The sequence below is a fragment of the Solanum dulcamara genome, chromosome 7 (genome assembly GCF_947179165.1).
Source record: "Solanum dulcamara chromosome 7, daSolDulc1.2, whole genome shotgun sequence".
NCBI classification, from domain to species: Eukaryota; Viridiplantae; Streptophyta; class Magnoliopsida; order Solanales; family Solanaceae; genus Solanum; species Solanum dulcamara.
In genome coordinates, this window is record NC_077243.1 from 7861590 (window position 1) to 7886392 (window position 24803).

Here is a 24803-nt window from a genome sequence, read left to right on the forward strand (position 1 = left end):
CAAAGTTTTGAAAAATGAAGATGACTTTTAAATTTTGTGATCTTCATTATATCATTTGACTAATATAAAAATTCGTCATTTTTTTTTTAATGAATATGAAACGCTGACACAATAGATTTGTCACTTGTCCTTAAAATCATTAAATTTAGACATTTACTTTTAGTTTAAGATTTTGGCAACTTTTGCACAATTGCACTTGTATAACTCACTTCACTTTGAAGGCTCAATGTTAGAAAAAATCGGCTATTTTATGCAATTAATCTAGTGAAAGGATAGTCAAAACAACCAGGATTAGCCACAAACACAGTTACACAGCACATCGGATGGAATAATCCATCATTATTGAATAATTGTTTAAATGCGTCATTAGTCTCATAGCATTAGTTCTAATCATAATCTATAATTAGAAGTTGCGCCGGCAGCTGACTACTTATTGAAAGATAGGACAGGAAATGAAAAGTTATACTACAACAAATGTAAATAAACAATGTCTCCCGCTCCTACTTTGATCGACTTGTCTTTTTTGAGAACAGGAACTACATAGGTCATAGTTTAGAGCCAACTTGAGAAAATTGCTGTCTCAAAATTCTTCTCATAACTTTATTTGTTGTTGTTCTTGGAAGGGAAGGGAGGGCTACTATATGTGAAACCTGCAATATTTTAGACATGATAAGGAAACATCAACTTTCAAACTTCGTATTGTCAAAGCTGACTATTATATGCATACCTTGAATAGAGGATTCAGTTTCTTCTGCAAAGCTGAGTTGAGAGAAACTTTCAATGAATTCAAATTGTCCTTTGACCCCTTGGAATCCTTAAATACAACGGCGATAACTAACTTATCAGGGCCACCTCCAGGTAGTGGCACCCCAACAGCTGCTGTCTCGAGGATACTTTCATCACCTGCATTACAAATTTTCTCAATCTCCACTGAACTTACCTGGCAAGAGGATCATAAGTTTCAGTAGCGGGTAAGAGAAAACAATACATAAAGTTGTCTGCAACAAATGCAGTTGATAAGCTAGAAGAGAGAACCTGTGTTCATAAATATACTAAGGTACAAAGAACAAATAGATGTAAGGGGACAGTTGCTGTTTCATTTATGGAGCTAATGTCAGTTATGATAAGCAGTATTGATTTAACTGAAAATTTGACAAAATAGTCTCAAGTAATAACTTTTTTCCAAATGAAGTCTTAAACCAAAGAGACCCTAATAAATTCATGATTTTTAAGTAACAATACAAGGTAAAGGATAGACCTTTACACCCCCCAGATTCATGGTGTCATCTGCACGGCCATGTGCACGGTAATAACCTCTAGAAGTACGCTCAAATACATCTCCATGTCTTCTAAGAACCTGCTAGGTAATTAGTAACACATTAAGTACGTATCTGGAAAAAGAATAAAGCACCAAGGTAGAATCAGAAATAATAACAAGCTAACCTTTCCATTCCAAACAGGCATTCCTTTGAAGTATACACCATAGTGGTCAGCATTCAGCAATGTGCTTGATGCCCCAAATAGAAGGGGACCGAGGGCCAATTCACCAACCCCAGGAAAATTAAATGGCTACAATTAGAGTTACAGAATTACTTTGAATGTACTGAATATCTTTAAGGGCCACTAAAAATATTTAACTACAATGTAAAGTTTCAACTTTTTATTTAGCAGCCATCAATTGCCATTAGCAGACCTGCTTATCCCCTGTTCCTTAGAACCCTGTACTAAACCAAGAAAACGGCATTTAGGTAAAGTTTGAACCTGTCCTACTCAAATGTACTTACAACACCAACTTATGAATAAAAAGGAAGCTCTCTTTCTTTACAACCCTCAACCACCATACATCCCCCCTCTCTCCCTTGCAAAGCAAAAAGGAGAATACAGATCACTTTCACTGCCGTTTGCATAATAGAATCCTACCCAATTCCTGTAACTCTTCCTCTCTCCTATGATATTTTACCCATGACCAATCCTTTTTCATATTTTCTACTCTGCTTGAAGTTCTAACAGGATTTAACAAAGAAGATAGTACTATTTTTGTTTGCTTTTCAATTAAGGAATCGGGTCCACTGTCCAAGTCCTTCAATTTTTAATTCTCCATAGGTGTTGACCAGCTTTATACATCTCCCAATCGAATAATTTTTCCGGATGCTCATTTTCCACCTGTTTTCAGCTCTACATTCAATAAAATCCTAATCTTTCTCCTATCCCCCACAGATATTTGAAATTTTTCCAGTGCTTTCTTGTCTGCCATAACATATTTAGTGCTGATGACTTCCTTGTTGCTCCATTCAGAATTTCCTGGCCGTGAGTAATTTCTCCTAAACATGTCCAACTACTTAGCAACATTGGAAGTATAGAGTTAACAACAAATAGTAAGAGGAGCTTTCATCCAACACATTGTTCATGAGTGTGTGTCTCCCTTCCAGGGATAACTACTGATTTTTTGATGTGGCAAACCTTCATTTCATAAGTTTCATCCATCCCCTGTGAGGTTACGGTAATGTAAATAGCTTAACTTTTACCAGTGGCAACCCCTAGATGCAGTATATGCAATAGTTGAAATTTACCAAGAGCTAATGCATTAGAATGTTTAACGGACTCCTACATAAGACCAACAGTGCTTGCATCTTTTAACTGATCAGTGTTCATGAACTCTTGCATCATTTTATACGAAAATCACTCTTTATTGTTTGATAAAGGCTAAAAAATACTTACTCTCGGGGACCCATCTTTGCCAAGAATAAATAGACTACAACCCATAGCTGCTGTGCTAAAAGCAGATAAAGATTGTGGTTGCAACAATGAACCAGCAATGAATCCACCACCAAGTTCTGTCCCGCCACAGATCTCTATTACAGGCTTGTAGTGAGCTCTTCCCATCAGCCAAAGGGAATCATCCACACCAGATGCTTCACCGGTGGAGGCAAAGTGACTGCCATCATACATAACTAAATTAAGCTAGAAAATTCTTGGAAATATCTTTGGAGGGTGAGAAGTTTCAAGTTCAATATGGATTACAGAAGTCAAATGTAATTCTAAAGAATAGATACGCTTAAGACCAAATGAAAGTGTTTGTATGGATGACTAGGGGTGAAAAGAAAAGGAAACAAAAATAACACCTAATTTTCTGTAACAATATAGTGTGTTTGTAAAGCTCTAACTATTTCGAAGATGTTTAAGAAGAATTACCAGATGGATGACCAATCATGACCAGCAGTGCAATTTGTGGATTTCCATGCCCTCACAATACTTGGGACCACGCCAAGCATAGTTACTTTAGCATCCTAGATAAGTTCTTGAGGATTTTAGATGGAAAAAACTGGTAGAATCTATAAATGGAAAATTTGTAAAGAGAAGTGAGCTTGTACACAGTAGAACCAAATGTTTAATCTGAAGTCATTCGGGATGGTACTCTAGCCTTCAGAAATCTTATGTTCAATAGTTGATAGTATTAGGGGGGAAAAAGAATGATGTCTAAAATACTAATACTAATTACAGAGTTGGTCCTAGGTTGTAGTGGCATAAATGCTTAGATTTGTTGTTCTATCTACTTGGTTCAGAAAGTGTGGCACCTCAAATTTGCACAAATCCCCTAATCATCTAGCTTGAAGTATTGAACGGTATTCAGAGAGTTCCTTGCTTTACGTAAGACCAATCAAGTATGCAACTAGTCAGATTCATAAATTTTTTGTTTTACAAATCAAAGTTGTTTGTCATCATCAACATCACCACCACTATTGATTTGGTATTTGAAATGGTTCTACAGTGTTAGATTGCATCACACCTGAACAAACTTAGCAAAGCCAGAACCAAGGGGGGACCCATTGTATAAGGCCATGGTTGCTCCATTCAGCAGAGTAGAGTAAATTAGCAAAGGGCCCATCATCCATCCAAGATTAGTAGGCCAGGCCACCACATCACCTTTGCCAATGTTAAAATGGGACCATCCATCAGCAGCCGCCCTAAGGGGCGTAGTCGCAGTCCATGGAATCGCTTTTGGTTCCCCTAAAACACATTTATAGAGAGTATCTTATATTAGTAGTTCTAGTCTAAATTTTTTCTTAATCCTTCATGAATAAGTCGACTAAGCAGTTTTTATATTATTCTCATACTGATACTTAAAATGAATTATACAAGGACGATAGAAAAAAACTGAACTCTTTCCCCATAATTGTCAGGAAATGTTCTTCTTTTAAATGTGGTAGGAAAAGAATGGGTCCCTTTCTTTTAAAAGGTAAGATATTGCTGATAAGTAAAAGGGTCCTTCATTCCATGAGAGAAAATGAATGAATGTATACAATTTTTTTTTATTAAGGTATGAATGAACATATACTAAGTCACTACGGAACCTTGAATTAATTTTAAGCGGTCATCGAGAAAATTTTGGCACCAAATCATAGAGTAAGTGAACAAGACAGAATACTTGCAATGGATATCAAAATACCTGTCGTGCCAGAAGAGAAAAGGATATTTGTGAATGCTTCAACAGGTAGTTCCACCCCAATATACTCAATTTCCCTGCTATTTAAAGAGAGAGATCAACAACTTTTTATTCCAGTGCCAGAGTTATTTTTAGCTAAATGTAAAATGAGAAAATCATAGTTAATGATTTAGAACATGAGTCAAGGTAGCGGCTTAGATGGTAAAAGATCCTATTACCACGATTGAGGAAGAATAGGTATGTAAGCAAAACCTCAATTCGAGTAAAGGACTATCATAATGCTTCCCAATTCGGAAGTCCTCTTGGCATAAGCATCAACATTTAGAATCTGTAATAAAGCCAAGCAGGTACTAAGCAGTATACTTTTCTTTTGACAGGCTTGGCCTTTGTTATCTATGATAGTAAAGCTGGAACTGTACTGGTTGCCTTAGTAAGTAGTGAAGCTGGATGTCTTCTTGGCCTTTGTTATCCATGATAGTAAAGCTGGGATAGATTTTTTATTTATTTTATATCTGCAGCCATTGTAAAATTGCAGGTTCAGAGTGGAGTGAAGCTATTTTGGTGTATTGCTGCTGATGGCTCTGTAGTGATTTCTGACGATCTACAAGTCATTTGAAAGTTCAAGAACACCTATGCCTTAGTCCCAAGCTCTGGAAGGGGATGGACTAAAAATGCACATATGTGTGCGATAACAACATTGAGAATCACATTTCCTAATTTATATAGCAGTGTTATTAAAATCGACGAAGTGCAAAACGACAGCCTGTCACCTTAATGCCTTGGAGCAATGCGTTGATGAAGTAATGAAGTATACGAAGGAGAAGATCTAACTTATGGTGAGGTGATGTTGCTATGGCAAGTGATGTTGAGGAGAATATTTATGGTTTTAGGGGGAGTATTTTCAGGAAAAAGGAAAGAGTAGCTACAGGTTCAAGTTCAAGTTCAAGTAGAACCCTTGTTGATGAGGCCTCCGATGATGAAGATGAGGACCAAGTAGAACCCTTGTTGATGGCACTTCAGGAGTTTGAGGATCTTGTTGAAGAATAGGATTTTGCTCCGTTTGTGATTTGGATATGCATTTGCTTTATATGTAAGGACTTATAAGGATTACTGACTATCTATTTCTAGTATCTATTATTTACTTTTTAATCTAAGAATTGAAAGATTTGTAAAACACTGTTAGGTAGAAATTCTTGCCAAAGAAGATGCAAGATCCAAAGTACATGGGGAGAAGTGCATTGGAATTTGAGTTTTAGGATAAACTTGCAAGTCTGGAGGTTGAAGATTTCAAAACTTGGTCGAATTGCTTCACCATTCAAAAAAAAATGGATATACATGACATATGAAAGGAAAAAAAAGGGAGGTGGGGGTGGAAGGGATGGCATATATTCTATCAAGTACTTCTACGGGAATTTTTTTATTAGAGGAGTCTTTTCCACATATTTCGGTATGGATACTGAGAAAGATTTGTCGGTTCACTTGGCTAGCTGTGAGGGGGGTGATCCTGACAGCGGAAAACTTGAAGGGGAACATTAGTTGTGTTGGTGCTTCATGTGTAAAAATCAGAGGAAGATGTGAATCGCCTCCTTTTATATTGTTGGATAGCATCATGTTTATGGTGGGAAATTCTGAGATGTTCAGACTTGAGCGGGTGATGTTGGGCACCATGAAAGAAACAATGTTTACCTGGGATTTTAGAAGACTTAAGAGAAGATGCAGAGTATGAGATGTTGATTGTTGCTCCTCTGGCACTTTTTTGGCCGTATGAAGAGCTTATAGGAGAGCTTTTAAGACAGTAGAGAAAGATGTTTGTACATTTGAGGAATAACCTCTTTTCTCTTATTTCCTTTTGGTGCACCCATGAGGAACCTATAGTATAGATGATTGGGTGTCATTTGTAGCAAACCATGTCTTCTTTTTTTAAGGTTTTCTATTTTTTGGTATACTTCTTGTATACGGGAACCTCTGCATGTGTGAGCTTGCTTACATTTTCAGGACCAAGCCCGAATAAAGTAGGAGGTTTGTGGTAGGCGGGCAACCAGTGTAAAACTTGTCAATTCATGATGAAATCCTCATAATACTTCTTGTATACCGGCACACTTTTGTCCTTTCCTTTAATGAAATTTATTACTTTATCAAAAAAAAAAATCTTGGCCACTGTTATAGATATTAACTCATGGTTTATCACAAAAATGTAGTCTCTGGATGTAAATATATATGACTAGATCTCGAAGAACATCATGCATTATAACCGGATTATCATCCTTGTCCTTTATTAGCATGAAACAATTTTAAGCTTTTCAACCAAGAATTTCACTCTCATTCTAGCTTCTTGAAGACTATAAATGTGTTCAGACATTCTCAAACTCATTCCTTGTCTAGCAAGAGAGCAAGACTTCCAAGAGGTATAGAGCTATCTTCTAGAAATTAACATCATGTAGATATAACTTCCTTGCTTCATCACTAACTACTTCATCGTAAGATAGATTCAAATTTCAAAGAATTTACATACTTCCCCCGATCTGTGATGTTTCTGGAAGAACTAATCTTGTGCAAGAGCACCTTCCCAACTTTCCATGTAATACTTCCCAACAGTGGTTGGCCATTATAAAGTATTTATATTTAAGTAGATACTATACGATTTATGCACTGATAAAAATATCCGAAAGAAAATAAGTAATGCAAGAAGAAAAATTGCATTTCAAGCATTATGCATAATTCTTGATGGCACAAAACTGAGAGGAAGTAATGCAAATCAAACTAGAGGCTTCTAAGTTTCAGCAAAATGATTGATGGTATTCCAAAGTATACACATAGTTAGTGCCAATATATAGATCCTATGAATGGCAAGATCTAAAGAAAATTGCAATTCATTAGACTGGCATCACACAAGACAACAGAGTCAATAGAAAAGATGGTGTTCCGAAATCAAATGGAAAAGTTATACAGGAGAGGATCATAAGAGACAGCAGCAGAAGTCTATGAAAAGATAAGGTATGAACTTTCACCCTTTAGCAATCAAGGTGACCCTCCAAAAATTAAACTCAAAATAAAGATCAAAGGTCATTTCAAAATCCAAGTAACGTTTCTTCTATTATATACTTTGCTATTTACTAATACCACCACTGCTACTACTACTATTATTACTTAAATCAGTGCCTAATTGGTAAAAATGTCTATAAATCATGATAAACTGGTACTTAAGCTCACAGCCCGATGAGATGAATGGTTCTACGTGTGTTAACAGACACCAACTCAAAACAAGATTATGTGTAACATAAGCCCCTGAGTCGCATTACATTGTCTCTCCATGATAAGCCAGCAGAAAAATGAGTGAGAGTGAAATTATAGCAGCAAGTTCCATGAAGTCCATACTGCAGGTACATGTGCATGTTCAAGAAACAGTCGTTGTTAACAGGCTAACAGCATGAATCTAAAGAATGATGAATTTCAATGTAGTTGTACACTAAAACTCTTACAATTGTCTCTCTAAAGGATGACAGAAGTGGACTCTACCAGATCATCTAGTTCTTGCTCATTTTTTGTGTCAGCATAGAATAGCTAGATAGAAGTAAATCATTAGTGAAGCAAACTCCAACTTTAGCTATCAAAAGGAGGGAATTAAAGCCATGAAATGGCGTCAGAAAGAGGAGTGCTTACTTAGATTTGTCTACTCTTTCTAGGAAGTCATGCCATGAAATGTCACCATCACGCAATTTTATGTTCAAAGTGGAGCTTCTATTGGGAATTACAATCGCCATTGGTGATTGAGAATCAATCACTTTACTGCAGGTTAGAAATTTATGTTAGGAGGGTGAAACAAATAAAATAAAACAAAATGACACAGGGCTAGGATATCACCTGTACAATGGAAGTTTTTTGCCACCACGGCTAATGAAATCCTAGGAATATAGTCAACCAAAAGAGTTTTAGCCCATGAATGAGAGAGAGATCAAACATAAAGAATCAGAATTTCAAAGGATAAGAACAGCCTTCAAGATGAATTCAAATAATCTCTGAAGGAGATATGGTCATGGGGTGGAGTCATGGAGCATATGAGCATTAGCCACAATATTCTTTTTCCCAAATGAAGTACCATGGCATTAATTCAATTCTCCATTTTCGCCATAGCATATGAATTTAATCTGCATATGTTTTCACTGGGAACTCTTGAAAGAGGAATCAACCATTAACTACAGGTTCTCTATGAGAATCCCAGTAGTTCAGATCTACAAAGCTGACACCCCAAGAAGGATAGGTTACTCAGGTTACCTTTTCATTCTAAACAATGCATCCAAGATTGATTGTTACGAGCTATACTTGGTAATTCATCTCCAACTTTCTCAAACAACAACAACATACCCAGTGAAATCTCACAAGTGGGGTTTAGGGAAGGTAGAGGGTACGCAGACCTTACCACTACCTCATGGAGACAGAGAGGTTTTTTCCGAAAGACCCTCGGCTCAAAAGTATCAGTCCCAAGAAAGAGAGAACAACAATATATACAACAACAACAACGACCCAATGAAATCCCACAACGTGGGGTCTGGGGAGAGTAAAGTGTACGCAGACCTGACTCTTACCAAGGTAGGACGGTTGTTTCCGAAAGACCCTCAGCTCAGTAAAATCAAAAAAAAGAAGTCAGATAAGAGAACAACAATATATATATATATATATCATATCGACTAAAACGAGAAGCGATACAAATTCTACAAGACAAGAACAATACCAATAGCAAAATAAAGTGATAATCAAAGAGCAATAACAACACAACTATACTGGCACGCCTAGACCTAAGACCAACCCTAAATTTTCACAGAGCAAGACAACATTCTACCCTTGCTAGCCTTCTACCCTTATTAGCCTTCTACCCTAATACGCGACCTCTACTCCTTTCTATCTAAGGTCATGTCCTCGGTGATATGAAGTTGTGCCATATCCTGTCTAACCACCTCTCCCCAATATTTTTTCAGTCTACCCCTACCCCTCCGCATAGCCCCCAAATCCAACTGTTCGCACCTCCTAATTGGGGCATCGATACACCTCCTCTACACATGCCCAAACCATCTCAGTCTCGCTTCTCTCATCTTGTCTGCCACAGAGGCCACTCTCACCTTCTCCCGAATAACCTCGTTCCTAATCTTATCACTCCTAATATGTCCACACATCCATCTCAACATCCTCATCTCCGCAACATGCATTTTCTGAACATGATAGTTCTTGACTGGCCAACACTCAACACCATATAACAACGACGGCCTAACCAGCATTCTATAGAACTTACCTTAAAGTTTAGGTGGTACCTTCTTATCACACATGACTCCAGAGGCAAGCCTTCATTTCGTCCAAGCTGCCCCAATGCGATGCGTGACATCATCGTCAATGTCTCCACTAGTCTCCGCATAAGATGGATTGCTTCAGTAGTCCACTGCCCCGGCATGAATCCGAGCTAATTCTCTGAAATTGACACTCCTCTCCCCACCCTATCTCCACCACCCTCTCCAACTTTCTCAAAGTGACAAACAATTTAGCATTCTCATATGTAATGCATTTATCCCCAATTAATTATTCAGAAAGGAACCAAAATTGGTTGTTTTTTTGCCACTTAGTCAACTTAGTAATAACTTTCGAAGAGCTGTTCTGCAGATAACTAAAGATAGAATCTCTTGATCTTATCACGTTTAATTTAATATGAAGTTAATAAAAGATTCCATACATCTTTATTAGCATTATCCATGAATCAAATTTAACTGTAAGAACCTCTGTGTCAAGTAGTAATATTAAAACAACTACTTGGTTCTTCCTTTTCTGTTAGGTGGCAGTGGGTGCTGGTATGGTCCAAGCATGGAAAGGGAACTCAACTAGTTTTAGTTACCAAATGGCTTGCATAACTTTTAATCTTCCTATCCAATAGTTTTTGTTTACAATATGTCAACTTGAGCTTCTCTTCTTCTCCATCCACAACCCTACTGCAATAGCTAGGTTGCCTAAGATATCACCAAACAGTTTTGATCTAGCCAGTTTTATATACTTTCCTACATGAAGACGCTGTTATATACGTCGGAAAAGTAGTGCGGGCTATACTTGGAATCGAAAAACAGTATTCAGGCACATAATTTTGTTTACTTCCACAGAAGGAGAAATGAAATCAACCTGAGTGAAAATAGCCTTTGCTTTTGATATCATGAGCCTCGTCGCAATTTCAGTTGGAGCAAAACTGTCAGCAATTGAGACAACCACATAACCCGCAATAACAATGGCCAAGTAGATCACTACGGAATTGACATCCATTGGCATATCTATGGCAACTGCAGATCCTTTTTCCAATCCCAGTGTATCAATGGAATATGCCACTCTCCTGTGATATAAAAAGGCTTTTACAATTAGTATTCATAACTCATAACAACAGAACAAACAAATAACAATTACATCTCAGTCCCAAATAAGTTGGGGTTAGTTATATGAATCCTCTCTGACCATGTTTGTCCATTTAAGTTCAACTCATATTATCATCATATACCAAATAAAAATAGAAGTAAAAAGACAAGTTAAATATACATGAATAATAGTGATAGTAATTACAATATTATTAGAAGTTCTCTATATTTTTACTGGCATATAAATCTATAGTAAGGTCAAAATACTTCTAGAAAAGCAATAGGTTCAGATCAACGTGCTAACAAGAATAAAACTTATTCTCAACTAGTAGATATCACCTATATGAATCTTTTTCTTCCATTTTGTCCTATCTTTAGATAATTCCGCACTAATTCCAAGAAATTATGTCTTTGCGAGACAATTTCCTTCCATATGATTTTAGGTGTACCTCATACCATTTAACACCTTCACTCACCATAGTTTCACACCTACGAACCAATGCATATGTTAGTTTGATGCAGAACATGATCAAGCCATCTCAAGCAACTTTCTCTGATTTTATCCTTAAGGTGCTAAGTAATTTTTCATTTTTGAGAAAAAGAAAGTTGCTACTACATAGGTTTCATATTATTGAAGGTAGGATTTATCCATTCTGGGAAAAATCAGATTGCTCAACCTCAAAATACTCGAAATTCTCTTCTTTCTTCACAACAAACATGGAGTATATATCAAATCAGCATCGCATTCTTCCCAACAAACTTTCATGTCAGAGTTTGACTGCTCTAAAGTTTTTTACTGTTTTAGAAGGCATAACACAGTGGATACAAATATAACATGTTTAAGGCCACAATTCTCTAGCTAATGCAATGTGCAGAACATATGATCAAAAGTGCCTTTCATGAGGAATAAAGGAAATAGAAAAACATTTGCAACAGTTGACTCGGGGTTTGTTTGATGTAGAAAGGAAATCCTAGTCACCCCATTCAATAGTAATTCATTGTAGAATTTATAGAAAGGAAATCCTAGTCACCCCATTCAATAGTAATTCATTGTAGAATTTAACAGAGCAGAGGCATTATTAGGCCATGCACCCGGAGTTCCTGGTTGGCAGCCAGTCTACCCAGTTACCTCTCTAAAGCCTTATCCTCCAGTCATCACCTACTTTAATAAGATGTGATTTGATTGTACTGCTGGCATGTGCAAAAGATTCACTGACTTGATGCTCATACATAAGCCATGCCAATGGGTGTGTGAACTTTGTTAGAAGTCAAATAAATTGGTTAATAAGTGTATTCTCTTGTTTTCAAGTGACATAACACATTCTTTTATATGTCTTCAACACCATCTCACAGCAATCCTTGCTTAATTTTCCAGGTTTTCGTTCCAGTCCATTTCACAAGCAGACCAGGGAATATATGAAATAAACATTCAGATGCTAGTAGAAGATCTGGACATCTTAGTGAATACCTGGGGTGAATTTCTCTCCTTTCATCAATTAACAGCATTCATCATTTGGTTTTCACCGCCTCCTTGACTTAGTAAGAGGTAATATCCAAGATGCACCACTCACCCTTTTTTTTATGTTTCTTTGTGCACAATATTTCCTATATTACTAGCAAATCATATTTCCCCATGTATCACATGGAATGGGGATGGTTCACACTGGAATTGTTGAGAGAGTACATTTATTTAATATACATAAACTCCTAATCCCCTCCTCCCAGCCCCCATACAAGCCTCCTGCCTAGGCAGAAGCCATGGTGGCCTTTTCCCACTATACTCCTTTGGTGACTTGAAGATCCAACCTCCTTGTTCAAAGTGGAGTGCTTTTGCCACTGGATCTTGTTGATAGAGTACATCTTAACATTTTTTCAGATATGAGTCATGACCAGAGCTGAGTCACCATGAAGTAATAATTGTCAGCACATTTTGTGGTACGTACGACTTATCAAAGGACCAACATTTTATGATGCACATAATGATATATTTTAGGCCACGCAGCAGGAAGACTCAATGGAATATTTACAGGTATCCCAATCACATCGCAAGTATTCTGACTTGAAAAACAAATCAATATACATACTACAACTCAATTTGTAACAGTAACAAAAGCCATTGTACCATACTGCTGATCTTAGTTCCTCAAGAGTCAATTTGGTAACAGGTGCCTCATCATCTCCTTCATCACGAGTTATCACAACTACGTCACTTGAACTCCTCTTTGCATTCAACCTCAAGCAATTCTTGGCAGGATTCAAACATGCTCCAGGAAGCCATTGACCACCAGGGTGCAATAGAGTTTCACGCAAAATACATTCAGGACTAACAGAGAAAGAAATATTCATTTCCTCAAATACAATCTTCCAGTACATCTACAAAGATATTTTAAAACGGAAAAGTTTCCAGTAAGACGGAAAAAAAAGGACACTATCAATATTTACTCATTCACAAACAAGAAATTTAAGCTGCAAATAATGCAGGCAAAACATAAAAGTACCTCCAAGTTTGAGACTGTAAATTCTTGAAAATCAGAGAAACTTGAAATTGGATCTTTATAACTTGACCCCAGTAACTCCTTTCCTCGCCGCTCCAATAACTTACCAATGTTAGTCAACTTAGCAGCTTCCCTGTGCCAGGCGCAACACATCATAAGCTCAAATATTGGACAACTTAACACAACCATTCAGCAACTCCCCACAAACAAAATTAACTTGAAGTTCATAATACACTACTCATATCCAAATCAAAATACAATCTCTTCGCAGTTAAAGAACATTTATCAACTGTTCACCTTACTTCATGAAATTCTGTAACTATCTTTAACTAATATTCCCTCCTTTTCGATTATGATTTGGAATACGAGGGTCAAACTAACTAATTCTAATTCAGATATAGTATCTTCAATTTTTTGGAAACAAAAAAATTATATATCTAGAAACTACCTAAAAAGTAGTACGTCAATGCACCTGAGTTGTGGCCCAATAATCAATAAAGTGATTGAGAGCCAAGGGGTCAAGTTCAAATTTCAATGTAGAGACAAAAAATACTAGGTAATTCTTCCCTTTGTCCTAAGTCACCCTATACATGTTGACGTTGACGGATCCGTGGAATAAAAACTCAAAACATTTAAAAAGTATTTGAAAAAATCAGTCATTCAAAAGATATCCTTTCTCTCCAAATAGTAACTAAAATACGTAAATTGAAACACAAAGTATTAGTAATATTGAACAAATTGGGCAATTGAAGAATACTAACGGGTCGGGCAACCAAGCAGGGGGGTCAGGTCCATAGTCAAAGTAACAGCCATAGTACATCATCTGATGGAAGGCGAAGGGAAGGTCCGGAGTAAGAAGGTATTGGGAAATGTGCTGCCATGTCTTGGTAGCGTCAGCCCCGTAATTAGCAATTACCTCGGTGAGCTTTCGGTGGAGTTGGGCGGCGGCGTCGGAGGAGATTCCCTGCAGCGCCTGGATGTCCTCGACGGTGACAGAGCGCAGAGGTTGATGACGTGCCATGGCAATCGAAAATGACAGATTCAGAAAAAAGATGGCTCAGTTTTAGCGTTTCTTCTCAGTTGTCACGACACTACACGTGAATTTGCTTGTGTACCGAATCGTGTAGTTTAGTGGCATGAAATTAACTGTTGGATTGGACTGTAGGGGTCGGTTGATGGCTGGTTTCGAGAAGATTTATACAACTTTTAAATCCTTTATAACTAATACAATCTTTGATAATGAAAATAAATTACTTAGGTATAGAATTAATATGATGTTTGATTGATAATTTAAAAATTCGTACAATTAATATATATATAAAAGTTTGAGTGAATCTATCTATTATTTTACGTAGAATATAAGATAGAATAACTAATACTTCATTTGCCCCCGTTTATATGACTCAATTTCCTTTTAAATTAGAATAATCCATACAAATATTTATCACTTATCTTAGATCACAAATTTAAAAAGTGTTTCTTTTTTTAAAAAAATTTCATATCAAGTCAAACTAACTTATATAAAATAGGGCGAAGGGTGTACATGATGACTAATATCTCCATAAAATAATATAGCTTTCCTCATAACTAATCTCAATATTACTAATATCTGTGTAACTCTAATCAGCAACCCCTTAATTGTTACCATGTACTATGACTAAAAAATATTTTTTTTAATTATACATTTGATTATAAATTTAAAATATTTTTTACGTTATTTAAAAATTATGATTGTGTTTGGTTATATTTTTTAAAAGTAAATAATAGTCTTTTATTTGAAATTTATGAAAATGGAGATGAAAAATAGATTTGAGATTCAACTTTAAAAATGAAATGATCCATAGTTACACAAATGGTTAATGGGTGTTCTAGATCACAGATTTCAAAAGTATTCATTTTTTTAAAACATGTCACGTGGAAAGTAAAAATGATAGAGTTGTCCAAAAAAAAGTTATTTATTTTGAAGTCGATTAAAAGGAAAAATAAAACAAACAAATTGAAATGAAAAAGAGTAAAAAATATTATAAGTGATAATAATTAATAATTCAAAAGACATATAAGATTATGATGAAATAACAAATTGTTTAACTATTGAAATTCGAGGATGATGCATAAACTAGTACGGGGAATAGAATGCTTCTTATTAAAATTCAGAGCTTAGCTAGCAGTGGTGATACCAGGTATTGAAGGAGTTGTACAAAACTGGTAGTGGTAGTTAAATGTAGGAGATTAGTTTTTTAGACCCACAAGTCCTGTTTCTGTTATTTGAGTCAGAATTGTAGTTCTGATATTTACAATTAGATCCCAATTAAACCCTTAGATTCCCATCTAGATCCCTGTCAGATTGTTAGAGAAAGGACAGTAACTGTGTATTTTATTAGCATGATGAACAACTCACATATCATGAACTGATAGAGAATAATTATGTATACTTATGTAATTATATAGTGTTATATGTACCGGTTTAATTACAGAGATTAGATAGAAATCAAAGATAAAAAACATTGTAATATAACAGGTAGGAATAATATATTTGGAGGAATATAATAGTTAAATCTTTACGGATAGGGATGTCAAATCTTCATGCATGTAAATCAAAATATTTTCGATTTAATTGCAAGTCTCTCAATTTGAGAGACGACATTCATAGAGAAAAGTGACATGGTATTAGAGTTTTCTCTGAATTGTTTTGTTTCATAGAGTCCATCTGATTCCTTTAATTGCAAGACTCAATGTGGGAGGCATTTAACAAAAAACTGACACGTTATTAGACTCTCAATTTGAGAGGCATTCTGCATAAAACTGACATATTTGTCTTCCTTTATCTTCAGTATAGAGTTGACGTAGATTATCTATTTCATGGTGTAGACTACCGCTGGTGGAATGTAGTTACATTGAATTGTAGTATCATTGAAAATGCAGGGAGCAAAATACTGCATTTTGTTTAACATTGGCACATGGCAAGAAAGAGAAGGGCCAGGAACCGACTGCTTGAATACCGATCCTGAGTTGTTTCTGTGAGGAGTCAAACCTTGTTCTATGTGTCATATGGCTGAACTTTTTTATGTTGGATGTACAAATAGAATTTGAAAGCATGTAGTGACATGCCAAAACAAAGTAAAGAACTTAGGCAAGAAGATAGGTCATAAGAACTGATCAAAGAATTACAGAAGGTTATCTTTAAGAATTCAACTATACTATGGCCAATTTGTTGGTCCATTACAAGGGAGATTTGTCAATCTGAAAGCAATTTGACAGTGCCTGTTGTACCAAAACGTCTACCTGCTCCTGGAATGACTCTTGATGGTGATAAAATTTCTGCAAAAGAAAAGTTGTACGAATCTGTTCCCAGCCGACTCTGCAACCACCCCCTACCTCCGGAGAAGCCATCAGTCATGATCCAGCAGTTCTTGAAGCCAAAGCTCGTCAGCGATTTAGCAACTGTTTTAGCTGAATCCGAGTACCTGAAAAGTTTTAAGAGAATATCATTGATGACTAAAATTATACAAAGGTGCACATAGACTATAAGACCAGAAGGGAATTAAGTGAAATGTTCGAGTAGATTATAAGAAAATTAGAGAAACTCACGAGTCCATTATCACAATGTTAGACCCCTTGTTGACTTTCTTGAGGAATGATATCTTCAGAGCCACTATTTCAGCTTCCACTTTCTTCGAATTTCTCATAAGATTCCTTACCTTACTCGGTAAATCTTCCAAACTGAAATATACCAGGAAAACATATGCACAAGTGTAAACATACATATGTAGATCTTTTTCCATATCTGCCCTAGGAAGTTCAGAGTTAAATGATTTCGTGTACAAAAAAGAATAAGATGAAAGCAAGTATCCTGAACCAGGTCAACTTCTCACTAGTATAAAAAGTCAATTTATCTCCAGGTACTACTACATTTTTTTTGTCAAACTTGAACTTAAAGCACATTGGAGCTCTGAATATGTAAAGCTGTTATTCTCCATTATTATCGTGAAGTCCATGCTAATCTTATTCTGCCAACCCCCCCAAACCCCAATTGGTAAAGGAGAATGTAGCGAGGAAAGAGAAAATGAAAAAGATACAAATATATAAAAAAGGAAATGTTTGGTTCAGCCTCAATCAAGAACCATGCACACTTTGCCCAAACAAAAAACAATGATGTTTCTGACCGAGAATTACTCAAGAAATTAAAGAGAACCTTATTAACCCTTCAGACAAGTAACAAAATAGACTTATGTTAGTCTTTATGCATGTCACTCTAATGCTCTAATGTATTTATCTCGACAAGCTTGTTTCCGAGATAGAGCAATTTGAAACATTAGAGGCAGTTGAAATACAACATGATGCGTGTAATGATAGAACACCATTCATTATTTTTTTTATTTTTTTTACCTTTTTTAGAGGATAGCAAATCTACTAAGCAAGAATATAAACTTGAAGAAACCCAACTTACGGGATTTGAATCATCTTGTTTTTAGCACTAGATGGAAGACGGGGAATTCCAGCCTTATCCTTGTCCTTCTCTGTTCTAATATCAATCAAGACATAATTCTTAGAACACATATTGTCCAGTGTTTGAGCAGGAGTTAGTTCACCTGGAAATTGCATTCCAAATTTCTTAATTCCCAAAATTAACAGGAAAAATAAAATGGGTAATAAATCTACAAACAAGGAAATTGGCGTCAAGATAATGCTATTAAAACAAATAGTCAACACAATTTCAAGTATGATAATGATTTTAGTCACTCAAGATAACTGAATGAACCAACCTACCCAGCCAATCTGATTATCTTACGGGGAGGGGGAGGCTTATGGAAGAAGCTTGTGAGAAAAAGTGATCTTAGTTTATTTGAGAAGGCGATCACTTGAGTAGCGCCAGCTGCGCTACCATTAAAGAAATGCAGGAAACAAGCATTATTAGTGCCTTCAGGTCATTGAATATTTAAAAGCTATTAGTACTTGCATACTGCCCTCTCAGTCTAATGAATTATTGCCCCATTCTGGGAGAAAGGAATTTACGGACATTCTAAAGCAAATAGGTTTTTAAATGCATGACCAATAACTACATGATATACATAGTTTTTCCATTTGTACCCTTCATAGAATTGACTATGTAGAAGACAAATGAGCAGTTGCATTTCTCATCTGCTAGCAGGTATTGGATCTTGTGACCGAGTTTGTTGAGAAGTTTCATAATCTAATATATATTATTCTTAGAACTATTAGGAGCACTATTTTTATGCGCTTTAGGAGATTCCTCCTGGTTACTACATCTACATTTCAATGCTATAAAATTATGGTTAAAAGTTAGTTTTTTGGTTTACATTTGTACACCTTTGTTAGAGGGAATGGTTTACACTGTATATCTCAATGGTCTAAAGCAACAAAATTAAGGGAAATAAACAGAAGTCAGAAAACCCATTCAATTACCCTTGTAACCACGAAAGCTGAAAGAGAGAGCGGAGAAGACAGGGGGAAGTAGAAGATATGCCAGGAATAATGTGCCACCAGCCACTGCAATAACAGCTGGATCAGTTGATGAAATGGTTTCAACTGTGGATGAGGCGATTGGTTTGGCCCCTTCAATCACCTTGGATGTCTGTTGAGCTGCATCAACTACTGTCTGCAACCAAACAATCATTTATCTCGTAAAGTTGAGTAAAGAAAGGCGAAACTCAAAATACAACGACATGGAAAAGTCCAAGAACATCATATCATGACCACAAATGGTATAAAGAAGAATGAAACGTTGAAGACTGTTTTGTTCTATATCTAGTGCTAGTAGCTATATCAACGAAGATCCTTTTTCCTCACACATGAATTACATCCATGTTGTTTCTTATAAGTAAATTTCGCTGGTCAAAAAGCGAGTAATGGATAGCTGGCAAGTTATTCACATTGCACAGATGAATCTGACTTAAAGCCTGTCAAATGAGAACTTTTATATAGCCCAACCTTAGCTGCAGTCATCACTGGCTGAGAGTCCATGCCAGCGCTCTGCATTGCCTCTTGGGCTTTCCTAGTGGCATCAGATATGACAGGAGAAGCATTCTTCAAAACTTCCTCTCCTGCCTGCTTTACTAAAGGCAGTGCTGCATCAATCCCGGGCTTCACAAATTCAATCACGGTTCCAATCACTCGGCTTGCAGTATCAAAGATGTTCGAACCAACCTCTTGAGCTTGATTAACAGCAGATTCTACCTGGAAAGATGAAGCTTCCAATAAATTGCTAAGTACCAAATGTCAAGAAACAAGTTTTTTTCACAAACACAACACAGAACTTTGTGGAACTGTAACAACTACTCCCTCCATTTCAATTTATTTGTCTTACATTCCTTTTTAGTCCATGTCAAAAGAATGCCTCTTTGCTTTTTTAGCAACTTTTCATGTGACATGTTACACAACATTAAAGAACATTTTGATATTTGGAAGACCACAAAGATTAAAGAGCATTTTGGTATATTCCACGTATCTTTACCATAAGATTCAAACATTTTCTTTACATTCTTAAACTCTGTGCACATTAAAACCTTACAAATAAAATGAAAAGGAGTGAGTACTACATATGATGTAGAATCCACAATCGCCCAAGTAAGAAATTGTCAAAAAGGTACCAACTTTAATCTAACAAGACTATCAGGGTTAACAAAGTTAAAAATCATATTTGAAGAATGGGTTTTACTAAAAACCCAAGAAAAAGTGGTGAAAAATTAAAATAGGGGGAAACTCGTAATGGGTACCTGATTAAGAGAAGAGACGATATCTTCCTTGGGTAAGTTGATTGCTCTGGCTTCATGAGTGGCAGTGAAAAGGGGAAAGAGGAAAAGAGCAGTGGATGTAGAGAATGACACTGACACAGATTTTGAAGTGAATTCAGGTTTTTGAGAGAGTTTAGGAAGACTAAAGACTTTAGGTGGTGATGAAGAAGAAGAAGGGGGCGGTGGAAGAGGTGATTTAGCGGTGGCTGAAGCTCTAAGTGCCATCACTTTTCAGCCTCTTTGCCACTGTCTGTCTCTCTGCTGGAAGTTGATTATGATGAATTAATGGAGTTTGTCGTACTAATTGTCACAACTATCATAGATGATGGGCAATGTGTGATGAGAAATTGAGAAACAACTCAACGGATGAATTTGATTCGAGTCTTCTTTGGTCCTTATTATCCGACGCGGTATTACAAAATTCTGAAGAAGCCATAAGGATGATGACACGTGGCTTATAAGATGAAAAAACGTGGAGCCCATCGCTTCCCTATTGTGTACCGCATCCTTCTGCAATTTGTTCATTAGCAGACAGTAGTAGTACTGGGTCGTGAGATTAGTAGTACAATACTTTTTGTTTCTTTTAATGATGATATATCGATAAATTTTCGCCCATCTAGATTAATTGTATGAGATATCTATCATCTTCCAACCACAACAAGCACCAACTAATTTTGTCCATAAAGTCTAAAACAGATAGAAATAGGACATATGAGAATTGAGACCTTTCATTCCTTTTACCTGTTTTTTCCTTCTTCTAACATTCTTGTTAGTTCAACTATTTAACAACAAATACAACAATAACAACATAACCCGTGTGATTCCATTAAGGGAGTAGAAAAACTGTTTTCGATAACTTTAATCACAAATAGTGGGAAAAATCCTGCTACTATTGAGCACACTGTTTCAAAATCCTCAGGGAAAATGCCAAAGTACAGGAAACATGACTTCAAGCAGTATGTATAGCATAACATAATGATGAATCCTGAGTTTGCTGCCAATACATGCTTTGCAAGACCTTTATCCACTCAGTAAAGTTTACTTCTTTTTGGCGATTTTATCCACTGCAAAATGATCTACAACATATTCAGCCATCCATACTTTTTCAATTTTCATTGATGTTTGGTGGAAAAGGAATTATGATAAAAGTTTCGGAGAAATAGGAGAGCTGTTTGAAAATTTACATCTTCTTTTTACATAAGCTTTTTTTCCTTTTTCACTTGAACAAGAAAACATAAATTAAAACAAAACGTTCTATGTGTTAAAATGCAAGATGGACAATGAATTGGATGTCCACTTGCAAGTGTTGTGTGGGGCCCACTTAAGTGGGCAATTTGCCCATTATTTTTTCCTTCCTTTCTAAACTTTTCCTGCCTATAAATAGTCTGTGTTTTTGGCAGTGAAATATACACAGAGAAAGAAAAATTTCTACTACTCTCTCTATATTTTCTTACTCTTCCTCCTTTATAAAATTATTAAGTTAGTTAATTTATAACACGTTATCAGCACGAAACTCTAATTTTTCAGAAAATTAACTTCTATATCAGGTATATCTACTAAAGAAATTTAATTTTTAAGTTATCTTTATTACTTTCAAATTAATTTTCATCATGTCAAACTTGTCAAAATTGGAATTTGTGGCACTTGATATTTCTGATAAAAATTATTTGTCATGGGTACTTGATGTTGAAATTCACCTTACCGCTAAGGGTCTTGGTGATGCTATAATTGAAGGAAATACACCATCAAGTCAGGATAAAGCAAAGGCTATGATTTTCCTTCGTCATCATCTAGATGAAAGCCTAAAAATGGAATACTTGACAGTGAAAGATCCACTTGAATTGTGGAAAGACTTAAAAGGGAGGTATGACCACCTCAGGGCAACGGTATTGCCAAGGGCTCGTTATGAGTGGATGCACTTACGGTTTCAAGATTTTAAAACCGTAATTGAGTATAATTCTGTTGTATTTAGAATAACTTCCCAATTAAAATTATGTGGGGAAAATATAAATGATGAGGACATGTTAGAAAAGACACTAACTACTTTTCATGCCTCTAATGTAATATTACAGCAGCAATACCGTGAAAAGGATTTTAAAAAATACTCTGAATTGATTTCATGCCTTCTGGTGGCTGAACAACATAATGCCCTTTTAATGAAAAATCATGAAGTCCGTCCCACTGGAACTGCTCCGTTACCGGAGACAAATATGGTAAAAGCACATGGCCAGTCTGAAAGAAGACATAATAAATATCAAGGTCACAATAATGTGCGTGGGCGTGGCAATGGCAGAGGACGATATAATAATCGTCGTGGTGGTGGTCAACATAAAAGGGAGAATAATATCAGTTCTCAAAATGGCCCTTCAAAAAGTAACTGTCATCGTTGTGGCATGAAAGGCCACTGGAAAAATGAATGTCGGACGCCTGAGCATTTTGTAAGACTTTATCAAAATTCTTTTAAAAGAAAGGCAAATAGAGGTGGTGCCTCTTCTTCTAATGCTCGGATAGAGTCACATTTGGCGTTCGAAAATAATGTTGATGCAAGGCATTTGAATAATGATAATATTGAAACAAATCTGGCCTTAAGGGATGATGATTTTAATGACCTCAATGATATTACTCATTTGGAGGTTAAAGATTTTTTTAAGGATCTTAATTGATGTTTAATTTCATGTTTTTTTTTAATATGTTATCATGTACTTCAAATTATTGTGTTTTTACGTTTATGTATTTGAAGAAAAAAAATAATAATCAAGGTCACATTTTTATGATAATTGTATATTGTTTATTACATTATGCTATTTTACAATGTTGTAATTAATTACTATTAGTGTGCTATTATTTAACCTTAATATCATATTATTACTAAAAATAATATTCGCCTTATTTAATGTCATTATACTAACTGTTTATTCTTTTTAATGTTTTAGACATTAATAATATATAATGATTGTATTATTTTTGTCAATAAACAAATTATCTATACATGATGAATAATATTATATTAATGTTTTATAATATTTTATATTTGTTTTTAATACTTGTGTATAATATTTATTTAAGGTTAATAAATATATAATTTCATAAACTAAATTATTGTAACATTCATCATAATTGAATCATATATTTTTTAAAATTCTAAATTACCATAATTTAACTTTAAAAAAAAAAAAGGGGGACTTATGTTTTTCTAGCAAAATTGTTACTTATTTTATTTCTTACTATGAATTTTTATTTTATGAAGATAAATAAATTTATCAGTCTTCAATTGGATTCAAGATGAATAATGGAGATATGTGCATTTTGGATAGTGCCACAACTCATACGATATTAAAAGAAAAGAAATATTTTTGTCATTTGATTATGAAAAATGCCTATGTCAATACAATATCTGGTAGTACAAAATTAATTGAAGGCTCTGAAAAAGCAGTCTTATTACTACCTGGAGGAACGATATTGGTAATTGATAATGTATTATATTGTAGTAAGTCTCAAAGAAACTTGTTAAGTTTCAAGGTTATTCGTCAAAATGGCTATCATATTGAGACTGCAAATGAAGGAAAGGTTGAATACCTTTATATTACTACAATAAATATGGAGAAGAAAATTGTGCACGAAAAATTACCTGCACTTTCTTCTGGGTTGTACCATATAAATATTGGTACTGTTGAATCACATGCCATTGTAAACAAAAGGTTTACTGATTCTAATAATTTTATCATTTGGCATGACCGGTTGGGCCATCCCGGTTATAATATGATGCGCAGAATTATTGAGAATTCACATGGACACACTTTGAAGAATCAGAAAATTCTTCAATCTAAGCATTTCTCTTGTGTTGCTTGTTCCCAAGGAAAACTGATTATCAAACCATCAGCAACTAAGGTTGGGATTGAATCCCCTGCGTTTCTGGAACGTATACAGGATGATATATGTGGGTCAATTCACCCTTCATGTGGACCATTCAAATATTATATGGTCTTGATAGATGCATCTACAAGATGGTCACATGTGTGCTTATTATCAACTCGCAACATGGCTTTTGCGAGATTGTTAGCTCAAATTATAAGGTTAAGAGCACAATTTCCAGATTATGCAATAAAGACAATTCGTCTTGATAATGCTGGTGAATTTACATCTCAATCATTTAATGATTATTGTATGTCGATTGGAATAAAAGTTGAGCATCCGGTCGCTCATGTACATACTCAAAATGGTCTAGCAGAATCATTGATTAAACGCCTCCAATGGATAGCTAGACCATTGCTAATGAGGACAAAACTTCCTATTTCAGTATGGGGGCATGCTATTTTGCATGCAGCATCACTTGTGCGCGTAAGGCCAACAAATTATCATGAATTTTCCCCATTACAGTTGGCGTTTGGAAGGGAGCCAAATATATCCCATCTTAGAATATTTGGGTGTGCGGTATATGTCCCAATTGCTCCACCGCACAGCACAAAGATGGGTCCCCAAAGAAGGTTGGGAATATATGTTGGGTATGAATCTCCTTCTATTATAAAATATCTGGAACCTATGACTGGAGATTTATTTACGGCAAGATTCGCTGATTGTCATTTTGATGAATCAGTATACCCAATATTAGGGGGAGAACATAAGCAGTTGAAAAATGAGATAGATTGGAATTCATTGTCACTATCTCATTTAGATCCTCGAACAAATCAATGTGAGCAAGAAGTTCAAAAGATGATTTATTTGCAGAATATTGCAA

The 24803-nt window shown here is 35.6% G+C and overlaps 2 protein-coding genes across 4 annotated transcripts; both read right to left on the reverse strand.

Annotated features, from left to right (window-relative positions):
• Nucleotides 1–307: 307 nt before the first annotated feature.
• Nucleotides 308–14518, reverse strand: LOC129894094 (hexanoyl-CoA synthase). Of its 3 annotated transcripts, none has more exons than XM_055969612.1 (14): nt 14078–14518; nt 13320–13449; nt 12944–13194; nt 10598–10802; nt 8306–8346; nt 8105–8230; nt 4448–4524; nt 3788–4008; nt 3193–3287; nt 2719–2935; nt 1444–1569; nt 1259–1357; nt 728–940; nt 308–650 (listed from the first exon to the last, which is right to left on the reverse strand). In XM_055969612.1, the coding sequence occupies exons 1-14, from the start codon at nt 14335–14337 to the stop codon at nt 546–548; spliced, it is 2166 nt and encodes a 721-aa protein (XP_055825587.1). In that variant the 5' UTR covers nt 14338–14518; the 3' UTR covers nt 308–545. The 3 variants fall into 3 exon arrangements, with proteins under 3 accessions (XP_055825587.1, XP_055825588.1, XP_055825589.1); XM_055969613.1 differs by having other exon boundaries at nt 4448–4521; nt 14078–14517; XM_055969614.1 differs by having other exon boundaries at nt 14233–14322.
• A 1924-nt stretch (nt 14519–16442) lies between these two features.
• On the reverse strand, nt 16443–20569 carry LOC129894095 (calcium sensing receptor, chloroplastic). The gene is made up of 6 exons (XM_055969615.1): nt 20051–20569; nt 19266–19511; nt 18741–18933; nt 17764–17905; nt 16905–17036; nt 16443–16780 (listed from the first exon to the last, which is right to left on the reverse strand). The coding sequence occupies exons 1-6, from the start codon at nt 20291–20293 to the stop codon at nt 16552–16554; spliced, it is 1185 nt and encodes a 394-aa protein (XP_055825590.1). The 5' UTR covers nt 20294–20569; the 3' UTR covers nt 16443–16551.
• Between the last annotated feature and the right edge of the window lie 4234 nt (nt 20570–24803).